At 32.5% G+C, this 21,093-nt stretch overlaps 1 protein-coding gene across 1 annotated transcript in view; it reads left to right on the top strand.

Moving 5' to 3' along the window:
* The window catches only part of Cfap47 (cilia and flagella associated protein 47), a 403,733-nt gene that overhangs the window by 360,137 nt on the left and 22,503 nt on the right, over positions 1-21,093 (top strand). Inside the window, 3 exon segments of the mRNA XM_047535909.1 lie at positions 553-708; positions 8,433-8,604; positions 12,057-12,218. Coding sequence (XP_047391865.1) covers positions 553-708; positions 8,433-8,604; positions 12,057-12,218 — 490 coding nt within the window.

Below are 21,093 nucleotides of genomic sequence, written 5' to 3' on the forward strand. Positions count from 1 at the left end.
AATTTAAATCTTTTACTCAAATAATTTAAGTGTGAATTTTTAATATACCTGTAAATAAATCTAACAGAAATATTCTAAGTGTTATTACAAAATAAATGTTGCTGACCTTAATTCAGGGTATTCTCTATAACATTATAAAAGTGGAACTTGATATTACCAAAATGAACATCCATATTTTTTAAAAATACAAATTAAAATTTCCACAGTTGCCACTTGAGTTATTGATATAACTGTTTCAGTTCCTGAATCAAATTTCTGCATCCTAATGTGGTCTTTTATAATCTAGTATATATCTTACAGATTTGTCTTGTCATAATATTTTTACATATTTCTTGCATCCAAGACATCAATATATGTAGATATTGCATGAGTGTTTTTGCATGTGCATGTGTGTTTGTGTGTGTGTGTCTGTCTGTTAAGGTCAGATATAATGAGAATTCAAAGTATGTCAATGGAAGTTTTATTTTTCATGACATAGTTCATTTTATTTTATGTCAAGAATGATCATATAACCTAACAGTTAATTTAACTGAAAATATTTCTCTCCTGTAGTTGTCATAAAATGTCAATCCAGGAAGCGGGTAGAAGAGAAGGTGGAAGTCACACTTATTGGTGATTTTTTTGGACCAAATCCTACCCCAGAATTGACAGAATTTTTAGTGCTTCCAAAAAGAAATTCATATAATAATGCTTCTGAAGATTTCAATGGTAAGAAAAACATAATCATGGACATTAAAAAAAATTAATTAATTAAAATATCTTGAATTATAGGTTACTGACTGCTCAGTTATATTCATGCTCATTTAATTTTCTTTTTTTGTTTAAACATTTTGTAGTTTTCCTTTAAAATTTTTTTAATTGTGATGGACACAATACCTTTATTTTATTTATCTATTTATATGTGGTGCTGATGATTGAAGCAGTGCCTCACATATGCCCGGCAAGTGCTCTACCACTGAGCTACAACCACAGCCCCCCATTTAATTTTCATTTACAATATGACATTCAAATTAGTACTAAAAGAGTGCTCCATTAGGCTAGTTGTTTTCATATAGAATTTAGCTCACAAATGACAATAGGTATGATTATTACTGGATTTATAAGACATGGATTGTGATTCTGTCAATAATGAGAAGGGAAGAAGCTATAGTAACTTAATGACTATAATTTCTACTTCCTCTCAACTTTAATTTCTTCCGCAACTCTCTCTTCTGATTTAAGGAATCTTATTGAAGTTTTAAATTTGGAAACAAAAGCCTGAATGAATGTATGTTATTTAAAATATAGAAAACTTGACAAATTAAATGTAATGGCCAAATTGTTTTTAGATACTAGTTAATTAAGTTTATTGTATGCTTTTATTTTGTATTCCATATTTTTATATAAAAAATAAAATTCCAAAATAGGCTAGACTTCAGCTCTTTTAAAGTTGTGTTTGAAAGTTTGATATTTGTTGTAAATTTTACTGTGATCTCAAACAGAGGATATAATGTATAACTAAGTAAAAGTTCAAGATTATAAAATAAAATTAAATTAAATTAATTTAAAATATGTTACAAGTAGAGTGTCCCTGATCTGAAAACCTCAAATCCAAAATGTTCCAAAATCTGAAATTTTTTGAGTACCAATATGATGCAAATAATTGGTATATCACTTGAAATAAATCATATGGCACTGAGTGAGAGCAATGGATGGAGTAAGGAGATCTGGACCCTCCTCCTATCCACATATACAGCAATTCATGGGCAAATTTCCTTTTTAAGAAAGCAGAAACAATTTTAAAGATTCTTGTACCTTGGTGGAATGTGAAACCACATTCATCAAAGCCCATAGGGAGATTTGGAACATGATTTTACCAGAGACCTTGCCCATGACTTAGAACTTCTCATGGTAATGGTACTAGCAATGATTTCATAGATATATAACACCAAAAACATAGTAGACAAAAACAAGCATTAACAAGTGGAACTGAATCAAACTCAAAAGCTTCTTCAAAATGAAGTAAACAATGAACAGGGTGAAAAAAAATAGCCCAGAATGAGAGAAAATATTTACAAACCACCTATCTGGTGAGGGGTTAATCTGAAAAATACGTAAGGAACTCCTACAACTCAATAATAATTTAAAAGGCCTAAAACCTTATTTAAAAATATGCTAAAGAACTTTAATAACATTTCTCCAAAGAATTATAATAGCTATGTAAAAAAATATGCAACATTACTAATCATCAGGGAAATACAGATCAAAACCACCATGAGATATCAGCATGTCTATTAGTTTTTTAGAAATGCAAATAGAAAATGAGTGTTGGCAAGGATGTGGGGAACTTTTAAAACTTTACACACTGTTGTTAAGAACAAAACTGGTACAAAAAACAGTATGGAGGCTTCTTAAAAAATTAAAAACAGAATAATTGTATTATCTACATATTCTACCTCTGGGTACTTAAACAAAAGAATTGAAATCAGGATCTCAAAATGATCGTCATACTTCCATATTCGTTACAAAATTATTCACAGCAACCAAGATATAGAAACAATCTAAATGTCTCTAAACAGACGAGTAGATAGAGAAAATGTGGTATAAACATACAATGGAATGCTATTGAGTTTTTTTCTTTTTAAAGGAAATTCTATTATATGTAAGAACATGGATGAACCTGGAGTAACTGAAACAGCCAATCACAGAAAGATAAATACTACATGATATAATTTTATATAATACATTTAAAATAGTCAAATTCATAGAAACAGAGTAGAATAATAGTTGCCAGGGTATGTAAGGAAGGGGAAATGGGTATAAAGTTTCAGTTGTGCAAGATGAATAAGTTCTAGAAAGCTGTTGTACAACATAGTGCCTATAGTTAACAATAGTGTATTGTGCTTTTAAAAAAATTATGAAGAGTGCAAATCTCATGTTACACTAAGTCTAAAGGAAATAAACCTATGGGCCTTTTCTATTTGTCTCACTATTTTAAATTGCTTAAGTTGTACTTTGTCAGGTTGTAAACCATAGAAGTCGTAATCCTGCTAATATAAATTGATTAAAGCTTACTACCTGAAAAAAACCATATCTTCCTACATAATCAAGGTCTGACAGGAAGCTGCCTCCATCATTTTGGAAACTTTGAAAATCATATTAAGAAAATAATCTCTCAAATAGCTCTTGAAAGTACTTATTTCGATATGACTTTTATTTTACTGCTTCATTACTCTTCATGATGAAAAAGAATACTTAATATTGAAAATAACTATATGGAAGGTTTGCAAGCTTATCTCCACCCATTACTTTCTGTAAAATACCTTTTTTCTCTGTTCAATACCCCAGACTCATCTATTTTTGTCTACATTTTAATTTGTGAATCTCCTTCATTGTTCACATGAAGTATGTCCTACTGCACAGACGTAAATCAGTTCCCTCTCGAGTTTATGTATTTTCTCTGTCTCTATAGTATCTAAATATTTGATAAATTAGTTGACCTTATCCTCTTCTTAAGGGCATATGGCATATGACTTGTTTTCTTTCCCGGTCCTATTTCAAGGACATAATGAATTTGCTTGCACTCTCTCTTTATTTTTCTTGGCCCTCCCTTCCCACCTATTTTCTTTCTGAAGGGACAATTCTGACTGGTTAAGCCTGAATGCTGTTTTAGTCTTTAGTATATACAAAAGCAAATCAACTGCTTTCCCCCTCATGTAATTTAATTACAGTGTATACCACACATGAAATAATATCTAAGAGTTATGTTGTCCAGGCCATTTTGTGCTTCCTGTTATCTCTTAAGTCCCTTAGGATGAAAATTAAAGCACTCCTCTGTGACTTGGACTCTGATTGGGTTTCAGGAGTGAAATTTAATCACATCCTTTTCTTTTCTCATCTGAGTTTAAAAGCAGCTGAGGAACAGATATGGAAATAAGGCAGATGGAGACCAAAATGTTAGCTTTATTAATTATAAATATGAATTTGAAAGTGAGTTGGCTCTATGGACTTATTTGAGCTTAATGCCTTCCACAGTAACAATTGCATTCATAGCAAACTGACCAGTTATAGACACCCTGCAGAGACAATCTACACATGAGGAAGGAAAATAAAGTATGAATCCTGGATTCAAAACTTTGGGAAAGAAAGAGAAGTGTTGGTTCATCTGTTCATGTTCTATTCCTTCACTCCATTGACTAGTCAGATATGTTGCTTTTACTCTAAGGGCAAGCCAGGGTAGAAGAGACAGGTCGAAGCTGATTTTTTTTCCCTACTATGTTCCCTGCAACACACACCTTTTTGTGAGTGAAAAGGCCTCTTTGTGTAAACCTGATAAGTAGGAGTCAAGAATCCCCAACATTCTGTTCCCACCACCCACCCTTTAATCTTCATCATATATTTCTCTGAGTCCAATCAGAATATCAAGCCATATTAAATAAAAATGCAGTGACCTCTCTGCTCTCTATACCTCAACTCCTCATACACACCTTTGAATTAACCAGGATTGGTTGCTTTTATACCTTTATCATTCAACAACATTCTATAAGCATCTTTGCTACCAGATATTATGCTCAGTCCCAAAGATGGCAAAATTAACAAGACACAGTCTCTGTTGTCAAGGGATTCAAAAAACATCTCTATTTAATACGTTGGATTTATATACTATATAAATCAATCGATGTTACCCTACTGGGATATTATCATACTTGAATTTTTAGACTGTATTTTGTCTAAAAGAAGATTACAAATCATTCTCTCTGGACAGGATAACCCCTATAATTATATTTCTTCTTCCTAAGTAATTCTTGGCTCATATGTTATTTGTGCTTCTTTAGGGATTTGTTCAGTGACTTTCTCTATGGAACTTTTTAATCTAGGAGTAGTTTCACTGTGTAACTGCCCATCAGAATCATGCCTCTTATTTCCCGGGTGTTCTATAATTCAGAACCGTTGTTCTTCTATTATATTTTTGTCTGATTTGCTGATTTATGTGTCACAATTGTCTCATTTCACCCTAGGCCAATCATCTTGCTGTGTCTTTTTTGAATATAAACTCCCATGTCAGATTTGGTCTATAATCACAAATATCTCCTGAGATGTTTTCACTGATACTCCCATGACCCCACATTGGTCCTCCAGTCTTTAAAGCTTTTCTCTGTTCCTCTTCACCTTATTTTCTCTGATCAACTCATTCCATCAAGACTTCTGTCCTACCTGCTCTAATAAGATCACCATTAAGAATACTGTCAACTTCCTAGGCATGGTGGTGCACGCCTGTAATCCCAGTGGCTTGGGAGCCTGAGGCAAGAGGATTGTGAGTTCGAAGCCAGCCTCAACAACTTAGCGAGGTCCTAAGAAACAGCAAGACCCTGTCTCTAAATAAAATATAAAAAGGTCCAGCGGTTGAATACCCCTGAGTTCAATCTCCAATACCAAAAAATAAATAGATAAATAAAATACAGAATACCATCAACTTTACTTTTTCTGTATGCCTAATATAGTGATTGAATTTGTGCTCTGAACTTAATCTGTCAGCAAGTCAGCAAGTTAAAGGAGTTTTTGCTCTTGGTGTTAATTTATTATCTCACTAGCTGTCCCTTCTCCATCTCTGTTGTTTGCCCTCATCCTCTGACCAGAATATAAATATCTGAGTGCCCCAGAGTTCTTGTGCCATAGGAAGCCAGCTATTCTAGGTTATAAAGTTTAAAGTCATACAATTTGTGTTCTTTGATTTAATAGGATATTGAGAATATTATTTTACCTCACTGTAAACTCAGTTTCTTTAGCTGTAACATGGAAATGATAGTGGTATCCATTTTATAGGATATTTTTGAGGATTAAATGTATAAATGTATGTGAAATCTTTAGAAAATGCCTGGTTCTCAATGTGTGTTTCATAACTGGAAGATACTACCATTATTATCATTTAAAGCTCTGGTTGAGTATTACAGGATAGGGATGTACTAGAAGGCTCCTTATGAGTCACTGACAAATGACATTAGGAAAAGATAAAATTTCTCGAGACCTCTGCTCCTGGGGAATTGCATATGCAGGGCTAACCCATCACAGTTTTGGATCAATCTCATCAGAAGACAGGTTGTCTGTCATAGTATTTCATATGATCACAGTTTTAAAGTTGGGGACATACAATTACCAACCATAGTGATTTGCATTTATATATTTCACTTTTTGACTTTTTCTATGAATATGGTTTGTCAGTTCATAAGTATTATATCCGTATGACTGTCATTAATATACTTGAGTGTTTTTGCTTGTAAAAATATGTATGTTATTATTGCCTATTTTATCATGTAGAGTGGCTTATGAAGCATTCTGTTGTGTTTTTCATGCTTCTCAAATAAATCACCTTATAAAATGTAAATAAATACCTTTTAAATAATTAAAAAAGGAAAACATAATCCTCTCAATTGCATTCAATGAGTTTTCTCAGAAGTATACAAAAGAATCATCTATGAAAAAAGTGCAAAGATATGATACCTAAATGTTGGAAAGGATCTGAAATTGGATGATAATCACCAGTTAGAAGTCCCAAATCATCCCCAAACCCCACATGGTCAACTATTGCCTACTTTGCTGGCTCCATTTTTTTAAACAAGGTCCTCCCACTCTGTTCCACCCACATAAATTCTTCCTCAATGGGCCTTGCTGGTTGTTACACCATGAACAATTCCCACAGATATCTCTAATGAGTAGAAGTTTTCTCCTTCACCCTTCAGTTTGGTGTATTGGTCTCTTCCACTGGAAACCTTAGCAATCAAGTTCCCAAGACTGAATTATTCTCATAGCCTCCTTTCTCTGTGGTACCAGTTACTACAGAAACAATTTAAAATTGGTTGTCATATTAGCAATTGTCAGTTCCTTCTCTTGATCATAATCTCTTTAGGGACAGGAACTGTACCTTTCCTTTCAATGATTCCTCCTTGCCTCACCTTTTGTCCCCTAGCAATAAGCACGAATGTGTCTTATACTAATAGACCTTCTTATGAATTTAATTATGACATCCATAGTAACAGATCTCTAAAGGGGGTTCAAAGTTTCTGAAACTAAAATTAACTTCTTATTCCCTAATTTCATTCTGCAACCACCATTCCCATAAAGGCTTCAATAATTAAGCAGAAACAGATGCAGTTATAAAGTACATTCAAGACATGCTTAAAAAAAAAATAGAAAACTTTAGCTGGGGGTAGCTCAGTGGTAGAACACTTTCCTAGCATTCGGGAGACCCTGGATTCTAGCTCCAGCACTGGAAAAAATAAGTCTTTATTATGTTATTTGAATAAAATGGAAAGTTCATCTCTCCTAAAACACTTTATCATTCTTTAACATTATTTTCTCTGTATGGAATATGGTTCCTATGGGACATTTCCATATTCCAGTGTCAGAACAAATAGATGTAGACACATTGATAATATGGTTATTGATGGGGATAATAATTTCTGATTTTGTCAATCACTTGAAAATCAGCAATTTAGGAGATTAGAGATTTATTTTTATGTGTGCTGTCATAGCGAAGCTATCATTCAGAGCTCAGTAGCAAAATTTAACATTAAGTACTTCTAAAAAGTGGTCTGGCATCTGTTAAAACTGCTTAGAAAGTACTATCTGTTCTGAATTAAAATAATATAATCTAAGGATCACTTTTAGATTTATACACCAGAGACAGACTTTGGAAATGAATTCAGTTGTGGATTAAGTCAAGTCATGATTCATTGACCTTTCTTCTATTATCCACATTCAACAAACTTCTTGATTTGTAGTTTGGGCCACTTACAAGTAAATGAAGAGTAAACTTAATACATATTTGTGTCACTTATCTCCATGATAATTCTGCATTTAGGATATTCTTTTGCAGTGGACAAAATACTATTAGTCACCTCTAATAAGCTGCTGGTTAAAAAAGTGTTGCTAAATATATTGTCTTTAAATTTCAAGACTAAAACATAAAGAAAACTTTTATTAAAATATATCTAAAATTGAGAATCCTGCTGTAATAGTTTGGCATGCTGTTTTGGAATTGTTTAAATTGAATTAAAATCAAATTTAAACCTTCATATATTTCACATCTATAGACTTTTAATATACATTTATAATATAGAGTACATCTCATGTCATTTCTATTTCATAGTTAATATTGATCATTAAGTTCTATTGGGATTTTCTTACTTCATAATCCAGAACTATAAGGATTTAAGGATGGCAAGAATTGTCTTCTATGTTTACTTTCTATATTCATTCATTTATTTATCTTTTAATGAAATATAAATATTATTATATAACTGGTAATATACTAGACATTATGAACACAGAGTTAGATAATTTATGGTCTCTCCTTTCTTCTAAATACCTGCACATGACTAGTGTTGGCATATAAATTGATGTTCAATTTCTGCATATTTCATTAAATTGAAATGTATTTTAATCTGATTTCCTAGCAATTTCTAAAATACGTGAATTTGAATATGAAATAGAATTTGAAGCTGAAGTTATGAAGTCTAACTTGGAATCCTGTTTGGCTTTATATTTGATCAACAAAAGCTGTAATACCAAACATGAAATGATATCATTGGTCTTCAATCTGACATTTACACCAAAGAAACCATTGAGGTAAACCTGCTCTCCTTCTCTTTTGCTTTAAATAATATTATTACTCTCAACTAACTAGTGTTGCTAACTAAACTAATCTAACTAAATTAAATAAGGTTGATTTTTATTTCCATCTTTCAATATTTGGATTACATTACTTCTTTGATGCTATTAAGAGAAATGTTTGGGGTTAAATTATTTCCAGCTAATAAACCAAGAAAAGTATTCTAATGTTGCCCAAATGGTTGGAAATCTAAGCTATCCTTCAGACACTGACCTCCCTAACTCATTAGTGTCACGTTAACAGAAGAGAACCACTACCTATTTTATAACATCTTTTTTAAAGAAACTGACCAAGTGTTGTACAACAGCAATATATTTCTGAATGCTACTTTTCAGAACAGAATCAGTTCTAATGATGAAAATGCCTAAATTATTGTAACTTCTTTCATTGCTCTTTACCACTTAATACCATAACATTACACATCTGTTAGTAAAATGTAAGCGGAGGTGTAATAATAGGCTTTGTATGTCTGTCCTTTAGGAAACTTCATCCAGTGGCTTTATATTTACTCTTTGGGCTACTGACACTTAGCAATTGTAAATATTATATGTTATGTCACATCTGAAATAAGGATTTTTTTTGTGTTTGATTGAAGAGATACTGATCAGAATCAATATATACAAAATATAAAATAAAGCTTGGCAATGAACAAAACAACTGAAAATATTACTCATGCTTTTAATCACCTTTAAACTTTACAACTGTGTATTTGATATAGATATGCATATATTTAAAGTGGCTATGAATATGTGAATATGATTCTAATAACAAAACAATACCAGAGTCATTTTCAGGAAGCAGTAGTAAATAAAAGTCACAAAAAAATAGTGCACTGTAAATGTTGACATTGCCTCTTTTATATTTCATTTTCATAGTTTTCGATGTTCATTTGCTAGAATTTTTTTACATTTATTTATGTAATTGTATTAGTTTAATGATATGGAATATCCAGCAACAACTAGAAGGAGAACAACATTGTCATTGGTGAATATGGAACACAGATCTAAACAGTTCTTTTAAATGAGAATTGATATCATTTGTCATGTTTTATCTTCAGAAATACTAATTATATTAGCTTGATTTTTCTCTGGAAACTTTTACCTGTTGAGGATCTGAACATAATGAGAACCTCAAATTATGTTGAAATTTGGGGGAGATAACTTAGAATAGATGATATCACATATATGCATTGTTGTGAATCCACATTGACCAAAATCATGCCATCGTTGAAATTAAGTAGTGTTCCCCACTACAGGCCTCAAATGTCAACGTGGTAATTTCATGCTTTCTCAAAGAATTGGCCTGACGAATGGAATTATTCAGCAATAGTCATTTGAATATGTACATTAATTTACTAAAAAATCATTTGATTCCTACAAGAAACAAAATTCCTGTACTTTCAGAGTGTTTCGCTTAGTGAGAGTGATAGATAACAGAAAAATAAATGTATAAGTAAGCAAGCAAATTTCAGAATGTCCTGAGAAGGAAATAAATAGGGTATATAGAACTATTGAAAGATGTACATCAGATAAGGTGGATCATTAGGTTTCTATGGAGTGATTTCTGAATTAAAATCTTATAGATGATAACAGCTGGGAAAAGCATTTGAGGTGAGGAAAGAATGCAGAGGACATGGAACAAGAAATGTTTGGTATCAACAAAGGAAGAAATAAGGTTGACAAGAGTGGTTGGGTTCTTATCATTTAGGGTCTTCATGCAGTAGATCCATCTTTTATGCTAGAAACAATAGGAAACTATTGAAGGATTAATATTAGGAGAACTGATTTAGGAAAACATGTATACATCATTCATAAAATTCTGTAAGTGTTGGAAATGATCTGATGTAACTTAACAACTGTGTTTTGTACACTTATGTACATGTTCATTTATTTCTACTATTCCCCGTTTCAAATATATTGGTGACAGTTCACTGGAAGAGAGACTGAAATAAGAAAAAAAACCCAAAATAATAGGTCAAAATTATGGAAGTTCTCTCTCTTCCTTGTAAGAAGTGTGAAAATTAGTTCTTGAAAACAGTGCAAAGAAAGGAATACAGTTTAATTTTCTATAACAAGAAAGTGTGAGAGAGGTATAGGGTTAGGGTTTTATTTTAGATGTGTTAACTTTAATGATACATCACTAGATATTGGCCAAGTTATACTGCATAGTACTCCATTGTTTCTATGTAATGCACTTTTTTCTTACCAGCACCCTATTGAAATAACAGTTTAAAATTTTTGCTACCACTTTTTTTTAATACCAGCGATTGAACCCAGGGGTTCTCTACTACTAAGTCATATCCCCAGCCCTTTTATTTTGAGACAGTGTCTCACTAAGTTGCTTAGGACCTCACTAAGTTTCTGTAGCTGGCTTGAACTTCTGATCCTCCTGCCTCAACTTCCTGAGTCACTGAAATTACAGTTGTGCTCAGCCATTCCCACTTTTTTGGAAGTATAAACAATGCTATCAAAAATGCAGAAATAAACATCATACTTATCACTTCCTGAAATATTGGAAGCACATCTCTAGGGAAATTACTAATAGTGGAGTTGCTGGTTTATTGTGTGCTGTGTTCAAATTTGGTAAAATATTGACCAGTTGCTGCCCAAATGGCTGAACAATTTTTTACACCTACCTACAAAGGAAAAGAGTTTCCAGAGCTATCCTTTCTGATACTTTTAGGTAATCAGTTTGAGATTTCATTTTTCAATCCTGAATTAGGATTCTGCAACCACATTCTTATGTGTTTGAGCCATTTCCACCATAGGCAGGCAAACAAACAAAATCATTGTTCAATTCCCACTACTATCCTATTTCTCCACTCTTCACCTTAGCCAAACACTTTGAAAGTCTATCTTTGTTAACTTTCTTCCTTAACTGCCATTCAATTATATTGCTATTCTGCAACGTGTATGTGGTCTTTACCAATTACAGTTTACTTAAAAAAAAAAATTCAATTAATTTGGAGCTTTGCAGATGTTAGCAGACCATATTTCTCACAATGGTTCATTTTGACCAAAAAAAATCCCCAAATGGAATATGTATTATTATAAAACTTGAACCTATTTGTCAACTCTGACATTCTTAAATACCATGATATTCTATGGTGGTTATAGAAAATTTTCAGAGTCCATTCTACACAAACTACTGGTTTTTAGAAAATAAAAACCAGATAAGATACTCTACAAAAATAATTACCTCAAAGGGATAATGATAATATAAAAATTACCACAAAGTATTTCTAAAATGTAATTAACAGTCATCTACATTATTTAAGAATTATGTGACCCAGTGCTTTTGATGAAACCTCAAATTTACTTACATTTTGATCTTAGATATTGATTTGCTATGTTTGTTCTCTTTTCTTGTGTCTCCATAGTAGCTTTTAAAATCTCTTTTTATATTTAAGGTCTCATATTACACTAAAAATCGAGTGCATAACAGATGGAATCTGGAAGTTTCCCATGCTGTTGATTGCTACTGAGCCTGATGCAGATGATATCATTGACATTGAAGGAATTGGTTTACTTAAGGAATCTACTACTGACTTTAGACTGACAAGTCAGACAAGGTAATATATCAACCAAAAGTATGTAACTTGTTTTATTATGTAATTTATGCTGAATTGTGGAATAAAATTTAAGATAGAAAATCCTGTAGGTCATCTTTTCCTGGTTAAGCCAGAGTGGTATTGCTGCTATGACTCGAAGCTTTATAGACTTCATAAATGTTTATTTAAAACTTGGAATATAGAGTCTACAATGTGAAGCAAAGGTAAATAATTAGATATTTAAATTTAGGATAATATTTCTATTTGTTTTCAAAAGATGTTTCAATATTTTATTTCAAAGACAGATGGATCATTTTTTAGTAAATTTTAATGGTATTGGAACATCAAATGGTTTGACTAAGTAGAGGTAATTGGGTAGCCTATACAGATTCATTTTGTAACCAACTCCTATTCCCATACCTAATCTTATGCAAACACTGATTTGTTTTCTATCCTTATAACCCTGCCTTTTCTGGATATTTCATATCAATGAAACAACATAACATGTGGTCTTTCACATATGATTTCTTTCAGTTTTTATCTGAAGTTCAGTAGTTTTTATGAATAAGCACCTCTCAGTCTGTGTTTGCATTTGGTCAATTTCCAGACTACTAAAATTGTTGTTTTTAATGGTTATCCATCTTAGAGTTACCATTGGGGGAGAGGATTTGTTTACCTCATCCAGTCAAGTGGGAGAGAATTCTGTATATTTTAAATTACACTAGAGTTCCATATGAATTTTGTATTTAAAGTAGTAAGATCTGTTGCTAATTATTTTAATTTTCTTTAATACAAAGTTCATGTAAGTCAGATCTCTTCCTTTTTTTAAAGAAGGAAAATTTATTTTGGCTCATGGTTTCAGAGGTTCAGTCCATGTTATGCTGACTCCATAGCTCTGGGCCTGAGGTGAGGCATAACATCATGGTGGAAGGGCATGGTAGAGGAAAGCAGCTCAGAGCATGGTGCCAAGGAAGTAAAGAGGCCTCTTCTCACCAGGGCCAAAATATATACACCAAAGGCACACCCCCAGAGACCTATCTCCTTCAGTCACACCCTATCTACCTATAGTTACCACCCATTTAATCCATTTAAGTGGAATAATCCACTGATTATAAGTCTTATAATCTAATTGTTTTACCTCTTTTCAGAGGTATTGAGGTAATACATGTGTATATTGTCTCATGCATAAGCTTTCAGGGGTATCTCATATCTAAAGCATAATATTCCATCCCTGCTTCCCCAAAGCTCATGTGCATCTCACAATGCAAAATACATTCAGTCCATTTCTGAGAGTCCCCCAAATCTTAACAGTTACAGCATTACCAAAATTTCAAGTCCAAAATCTCTTCGGAGACACAAACAAAACTATGCTCTTTTCCACTGTAGGGATCAAAAGCAAGTTACATATATCCAATGTATAATGGTACAAAATAAACATTTCAATTCCACAAGGGAGAAATAGAAGCACAGAGAGATTTGATAAGACCAAAGCAAGACCAAAATCCAGCTGGGCAAACAAATTCTGTAGCTGCATGTCAATCCAATCATCTGGGGCACATAGCATCATGATGTTCTCTTCGAAGAGTTTGCATAGCTCCACCCCTATGGCCTTGCTGGTTGCAGTCACATGGCCTCTCTCTTGTCTTGTTTCTGCTCCATTCCTCCTTCTTTCCTCAGCAGATATCACATGTTACTTGACTCTCTTAATTTTGAGGGTCTCCACTGCAACTTTGGCTTCCCTCTTACTTCTTCACATATCACCCTCTCATGGGTAGCCCACTATTCCTGCTACACTTTGCCTGGCCTCCCAGGCCTTCCTTTGAAATCTCAGTGGGATCCTCCATGACCTCCTAACTTTCAGCATCCTGCATGCCTGCAGACCTAGCACCATGGATTGACATAAAGGTCTGCCATCATCTCAAGCAGTTGTCAAGCTACCTGGGACAATGGCTACAGTAGCCTGGGTAACTGATCACAGTGAAACCGTGACCCCCTGTGCAAGCAACGTGCCTACATGGGCTCTTCCCAGAGGAATTTTCAGCCTTTCACACTTTTCACAACTTTCAGCCTGAGATGGGTGTGGTCTTGCCAATTCCCGAGATGCCCCCAAACCATCTTTCCTATTGTTGCTAGGTAAAGCACTTAGCATTTCTTTAGTGACTGTAATCTCTTTTTTAAGCCACAATTTCCTTAAGTATAGTACTATTCTCACACTTTTCTGGCCAAACTACAAGTTTTTCAAATCTTTCTGCTCTTCTTTCTGCTCCTGATTATCGCCGTTAATTTGGCTGAAAGCTATCAGCAATTCTCATGCCATCCTTTAATGCTGTGCTCCTTTGAAATTTCCTCCATCAAATTAATTAGTCCATTACCTTTAAATTCAACCTCACAGAGAATGTCAGGGTCTGAGCAAAATATACACAATTTCTTTGTCAGAACATAACATGAATGGCTCTAGTCCTGTTTCCCATAGTCTTCCTCTGAAACCTCTTGAGCCCAGTCTTTCCTGTTACAGTTCTATGGGTATTCTGGTCTTCTGAGCTCCCACCAGAATCACTTACTAAGCTCTGCCTTCAACATGCTAAAGCTCTTCCAGCTTGCATCTCTAAACTTTTCAAAATTCCTCCCCACACAGACCAACTCCAAAGGCTTCTGAACTACGTGGTCAGGTTAGTCACAGCAATAACCTGATGTCTTAGTACCAATTCGTTTTAGTTAGCTTCTTTCTTTGCTATGATCAAAAGTCCTGACAAGAACAACTTAAGAAGAAAAGCTTATTTTGACTCACAGTTTCAGAGGTTCAGTCCATGGTCTACCAACTCCATGGCTCTGAGCCCAAGCTGACATAGAATATCATGGCAGAAGGACATGGCAAAGAAAACAGCTCAGGACATGGCAATAAGGGAGCAAAGAGCCAGATCCCTTCTTAATAAGGGTAAGATTGTCCTCTCAACACAAAGAGCTAAATTTTGGTGTGTGGAGAAATAAGGGTTTCATATTACTGAGTCATAGTGATCTACACAAGACCTAAGAAGCAGGAATATGAGAAAGAAGTACTAAACATTGTTTCTTTTTTCTAAAACTGATAACTTGACTGCCTGTATTCCTTGATGGCTACAGCTGTGCACTGTATTTGCCACCAAAATGAATTTACCAAAGGGACTGCATATGCATGAATTCATTCTACACACTTTGGTCAAAAATAAATGACAGTGAAATGTATAATCACCTGTTGTATTTGGAGCCAGATGACAAAAGGGAGGAAGATCACAAACTTGGACTTTGTTGAGAATTTTATTTATCAAGGACTCAATTTGTAATTAGGCTCTCTGAAAAATAAACTGGACATATCTAAGCAAAACGAACTCTTACAGTTACTGTTCTTATAGAGCATAACAAGATCTTTTCTGTTTATCCAAAAAGGAATGCCAAGTCATCATTTCTTTTGCCCATTTCACAGTTGGATTTTTTTTATTTACTGTTGTTTTGAAAATTCTTTCTACATTCTTAATGTCAACCTCTTAACAGAATTTTGGGGATGCCATAGATTTTAATCTTGCATAAAGTCCAATTTATCATTTTTCCCTTTTTGTAACATACTTCCATAGTCATGTCTAAGGACTCTTAGTGTTAAATACCAAAGACTTTCTTCTGTGTTCTCTTAAAATCTATTTCAAACTTAAAACAGTGATGTAAGTCATCATATGTGTATGGTTGTGGTTTAGGTAGAAGTTTATTATTTTTCCTATGAATATTCAGCAATATTTGTTAAAAAAGACCATCCTTCCTCCATGAAAGTGATTTTGCTACTTTGTCAAAAATTAAGTGGATATATTTATATTGATCCAGTTTTGGGTTTTCAGTTCTGTTCTACTTATGCTCTGCCAATACTCAAGTAGTGTGATTCCCTCTCATGATTATTTCCTTTCAAAATTGTTTGTTATTCTATTTCCATTATCTTTCTATATAAATTTAACATAAGCTTGTCTGTGTCTACAAAATATCTGCTTCTGTTTTGAAAGGAATGTATTAAACCCATAGATCAAATCACTGATATTTATAATTTCCACTATAGAATTTCATATACTACTTTACTAAACTCTGTATTTACTGTATTTATGAAAGTATACCATATATGGTACAGTTCTTCATTTATTTAGACCTTTGACTTCTTGCATCAGTGTTTCCTAATTTTTAGTTTATAAATCCTGTACAAGTTTTAGACATTTAGAGGTAGACATTTCATTTTTGAAGTAAGCATAAATGGCATTGTGATTTTAATTTAAGTCTTCACATATTTATTGCTAATATAGAGAGGATACAATTGATATTTCTGTGTTTGCTTTGTATCCTCTGAATTTGTGAAGCAATTATATGTTCTATAAGCATTGTTTTGGTGGCTCTGTGGCATTTCCTACATAGACATTCATGCCTCCCACAAATTTTCCAATATGTATGACTAGCTTTCCTTTTATGCCTATTGCCCTGGTAGGACTTTCAGTGCTATATTGAACAGGGGTTATAACAGTGGACATCACTGCCTTTATTCCAACTTAGGTGGAAAGCATTCAGCCTTTCACCATTAGTTATAATGTTAGCTGTAGGATTTTTTAAGGTGATTTTCATCAAGTCAAGGAAGTCGTTCTCCATATTGGGTTTCCAGGGCTGCAATAAGAAATTAGCACAAAATTGGTGACTTTAAAACATCAGAAATTAACTAATTAGAACAAGATTTAAAAAAAAAAAAACAGAAATTTCTTTTCTCTCAGTTCTGGAGACTAGAATTAAAAAATTATGCATGGGCAGAGCCATGCTTTATTTTAGACTCTAGGGAAGAATCTGGTCTATGCCTTTATCTTAGCTTCTAGTGTTGCTGATGATTCTTGGGAATCCTTGGTTTATGCACACGTCACTCCAATCTCTGCCTCCATTGTCACATGGCTTTCTCACTGTGTATTTCTTTGTCTCTTTTTTTAAAAAAACACCAGTCATATTGTATTATGGCCTACCTCATTCAGAATGACTTCATCTTGATTGATTGCCTCTGCAATGACCCTATTTCAAATAAGGTCATAGTTTTAGGCACAAGGGATTAGGATTTTGAGAAATACAGTTCTCAATTTTCCTATTTCTGATTTTCTGAAAGCCTTTATCAAGAATGACTAGTGAATTTTGCCAAATGTTTCTTCTGTACCAGTTGATAATATCTTGCCATTTTTCTTCTATAGTCTATTGATGTGGTAGACTACATTGATTGAATTTCAAATATATCTTAAACCAGATCTTTATTCCTGGCATAACCCCATTTGCTCTTTGTATACATTGCTTTTTATATATGGATGAATTACATTTACTATAATTTGGTCATGATTTCAGTGTTCTAGGCTCATGAGAGCCTGTGGTTCTTTTTTAGTTGTTGTTGATGTTGTTATATGGCTGATTCTGTTATCTATGTAGTATTATCCTCAAAAAAATTAGTGAGAAAATAGTCCCTCTTTTTCTATTTCATGGAAGACAATGTTTATAAGTGGATATGATTCTCCTAGAAATGTTTGTTAGAATTAGTCAGTGAAATAATTTGTGTCTGAAGGTTTCTTTTTCAGAAGCTTTCTAAATTTATGGATATAATTACTTTAATAGATTTTTAATTTAATATTTGGTGAGTATGGTAGTTTGTGTATAGAGTTGTTCATAGTGCTCCCTTATTTTTCTGTTGATATCTGTGGAGTCTATATTTCTTTTATTTCTCAAATTGGTCATTTATAGCATCTCTCTTTTATCACTGTTAGTCATCTTAGAGGTTTGTCAATTTTATTGACCTTTTTTAAAGAACTAGCTATTTGCTTCATTGATTTTTTTCCTAATTTTCTGTTTTGGTTATAATAGATTTCCACTCTTATTTTTGTTTTCTTTTACTTGCTATGGATTTATTTTGCTCTTTCTAGTTTCTTGAAGTAGTTTAGATTATTAATTTGTGGCCTTTCCTTTTTTCCTATTGTTTTTTCTAGTATAGCATTCCCAGTTCTAAGTTTATGGTATTGGTATGTTGTATTTTCACATTCATTCCATTCTAAATGTACATTTTGCTTTCTTTGAGACTTCTTCTTTGACATGTGGGTTATTTAGGAGAGTTTCATTTAATTTACAATCTTAATATTTCTGTTGTCTTTCTCTTGATTTTTAATTTGATTTCATTTTGGTTAGAAAACATACTCTGCATAAATTTAATTATTCATGTTTCTAAGTAACTTGTTTCAGCAGAAAGCTCTATGGGTAAAAGTATAAGTCAACAAAATTGAAGATGGAGTATTCTACAAGTATCTATTAGAGTGTACTGGTTGATGATGTATTGCTCAGTTCTTTTGCCTCCTTAACTGATTTTCTGTTTAATAGTTCTATCAATTGATGAAAAAGTGGTATTAATATTCATGGATATAATTGTGAATTTATCTAGTATATCTTTTTTCACTGTAGTTTTTTGCTATATGTATGTCTAAAATTCTAATTTTTTGATGAACGAAAATATATGATTACTGTCTTTTTTGTGTATTTATTCTTTCATCATTATATAATGTCTCTCTTTCTCTGACAAATGATTAGCTTTGAAGTCTAACTAATATTAATATAGCCACTTCTCCTCCTTTAAAAATAAATATTTGTATGATATATTTTTTCAGTTTTCAAATATGCTTTTAACAACAAGAGGAAAAGGATAGTTCATTTTACTTATACTTAATTTTAACCCATTCCATTGTTTTTCTTTCCTTCTGAAGTTCTATCTACCTTCTATCTTCATTTAATTTTTTCCACTTCAAACCGTTTTTTAAATTTATTTTTAATTTTTTAATTTGTTCTTTTTAGATATACATGATAGTAGAGTGTATTTTGACATATTATACATACAAGAATACCCCTAAACTATTCTTTAAGGTTAGTTCTGTTGATAACACATACTGTTAGCTTTCTTTAATGAGGTTTTTTTAAATTTTCCCTCCACTAATGAAGAATCATAATAATTAATAATCTTTTAATTATTAATTAATTGATTCAATTAATAATTCATTAATATAGAATCCATGGTTCAGAGTTGTTTTCTTTTAGCACTTCCTACTGGCATGTTTGGTTTATGAGGAGAAATCTGCCATTTAAATTGTTGCTCTCCTATAAGTAACATTTTATTTTTCTCTGGTATCATTCAAGAAGTTTCTTTCACTTTAATTTTCAAAAATTTATTGACAATGTATTGTGCCATATTATGTCTGTAATGTTTGCTGTCACCATTAGGATGAATAAATGTGGAAAGGGACTGGGATTATTTAGTTTAGTGCCAGACATGTAAGGGATATTTAATAATTCTGCTTTGTAAGAAGGAAATCCCCAAGTACTTTCATTTCCATGATAATAAGGAAAAAAATAAATCAGTATCTATGGTGATTATTGAATATAAATTTGCCTTGAAGTATACTTAAAGACCAAAAAGAAACTTAATATGTTTATTAGAGTTCTAGAGAATAGTGGCATATACAATTATTTGCTGCTGCTATTCAGAGATGTTGTAACATTTCTAAAAACATTTTAAAATATGTCATATTTTTAAAGGATATGGCAGTTTGTATCCTTATTTACTGTATAAAGCATTATATCAATGTATTTGGAATCTTTTCAAAGTTAATTATCTAATGTAATCCACAGAAATATTTAATGGGTTAACCAGGTCTAAGTAAATATTATGGACATGGTTAGAATTCTGCTCTTCTAGTAATTTAAATATTCTTTACTCATTAGCCTGTATAATTTTCCCAACTTGGTCAGGTTTAACATATTTTTCTGTGTACTTCAAAGTATAAAAATAAATTTCTACTTTGGTGGGCCGAATATTTTAATATTATACTTGTTTACTCAGAGAAAACTGTCTCTTGGGCTGGAAATCAAATTCCTTCATCTAGTTCTATATGTGCACATAGCTTACATCACTGTTTTAAATATTCTACAACAGAAATTTCCTATAAAGGTGAAAATAAAAGCAAATTGTTTCCATCTAAAACATGAGAATGTGAATTCATTTCATAACTTGCAAGGACCTTTAATGAATAAAATATTACTTTTGTCTGGTTGTAGGAAACAAATAATACACACAATTCATAATAATTGAGTTATAATGTATTCTTGTTAATTGCTCTATAATATTATTCTGCACTTATTTTAATGAAAACATATGAACTAAATCATTTGAATTGAAAATAATGAAAGTTTCATCCTTCATCACCTCACTTCTGATTGCTCTTGACAGATGCAATTAAATAATGCAATCATCAGTTATAAAAGATTACAATCAAAAGGAAAGTCTCAAAATTTTGTGTGAACTCACAAAGGAAAACTCCCAATAAAGATCTCACCATGATTATTTCTGTCTAAATTGAAAAATTATTTTCATTAGTCTACTTTGTCTCTAAATCTAATTGGAAACTGCTTGCATTTAATTAATTGGAGACACAGATCAGGGATCATGTTTACTATCAGAAAGAGGAAAGAACAGTAGCATGTTATATCCTGCTGAATAATTTAATTCAGATGCCATTATGACTTGTACTCCCAATATTTTGAGAACATCATCCTAATTTGGGTAGACTTTGTGTATTTCATACTATTTATACTATTGTGGGTATTTTACAGATATGCTGAACCTACTATTTCCTATTTCCTATGATGAAAGATCAAGATTGCATCTATTTCTCACTCAGTCTTCTCACAGCAATAAATTAGGAGCCCAGTTCTTGCTTTCTTGATTCCCCTCAGAGCATAAATTTATACTTTCACTAGGCCTTTTGAGAAACATGAGGCAGTTACAAAGTCAATTTCTTCAAATTGCTATTCAATTTACTTTTGTATTTTCATT

This window comes from Sciurus carolinensis, chromosome X (genome assembly GCF_902686445.1).
Source record: "Sciurus carolinensis chromosome X, mSciCar1.2, whole genome shotgun sequence".
NCBI classification, from domain to species: Eukaryota; Metazoa; Chordata; class Mammalia; order Rodentia; family Sciuridae; genus Sciurus; species Sciurus carolinensis.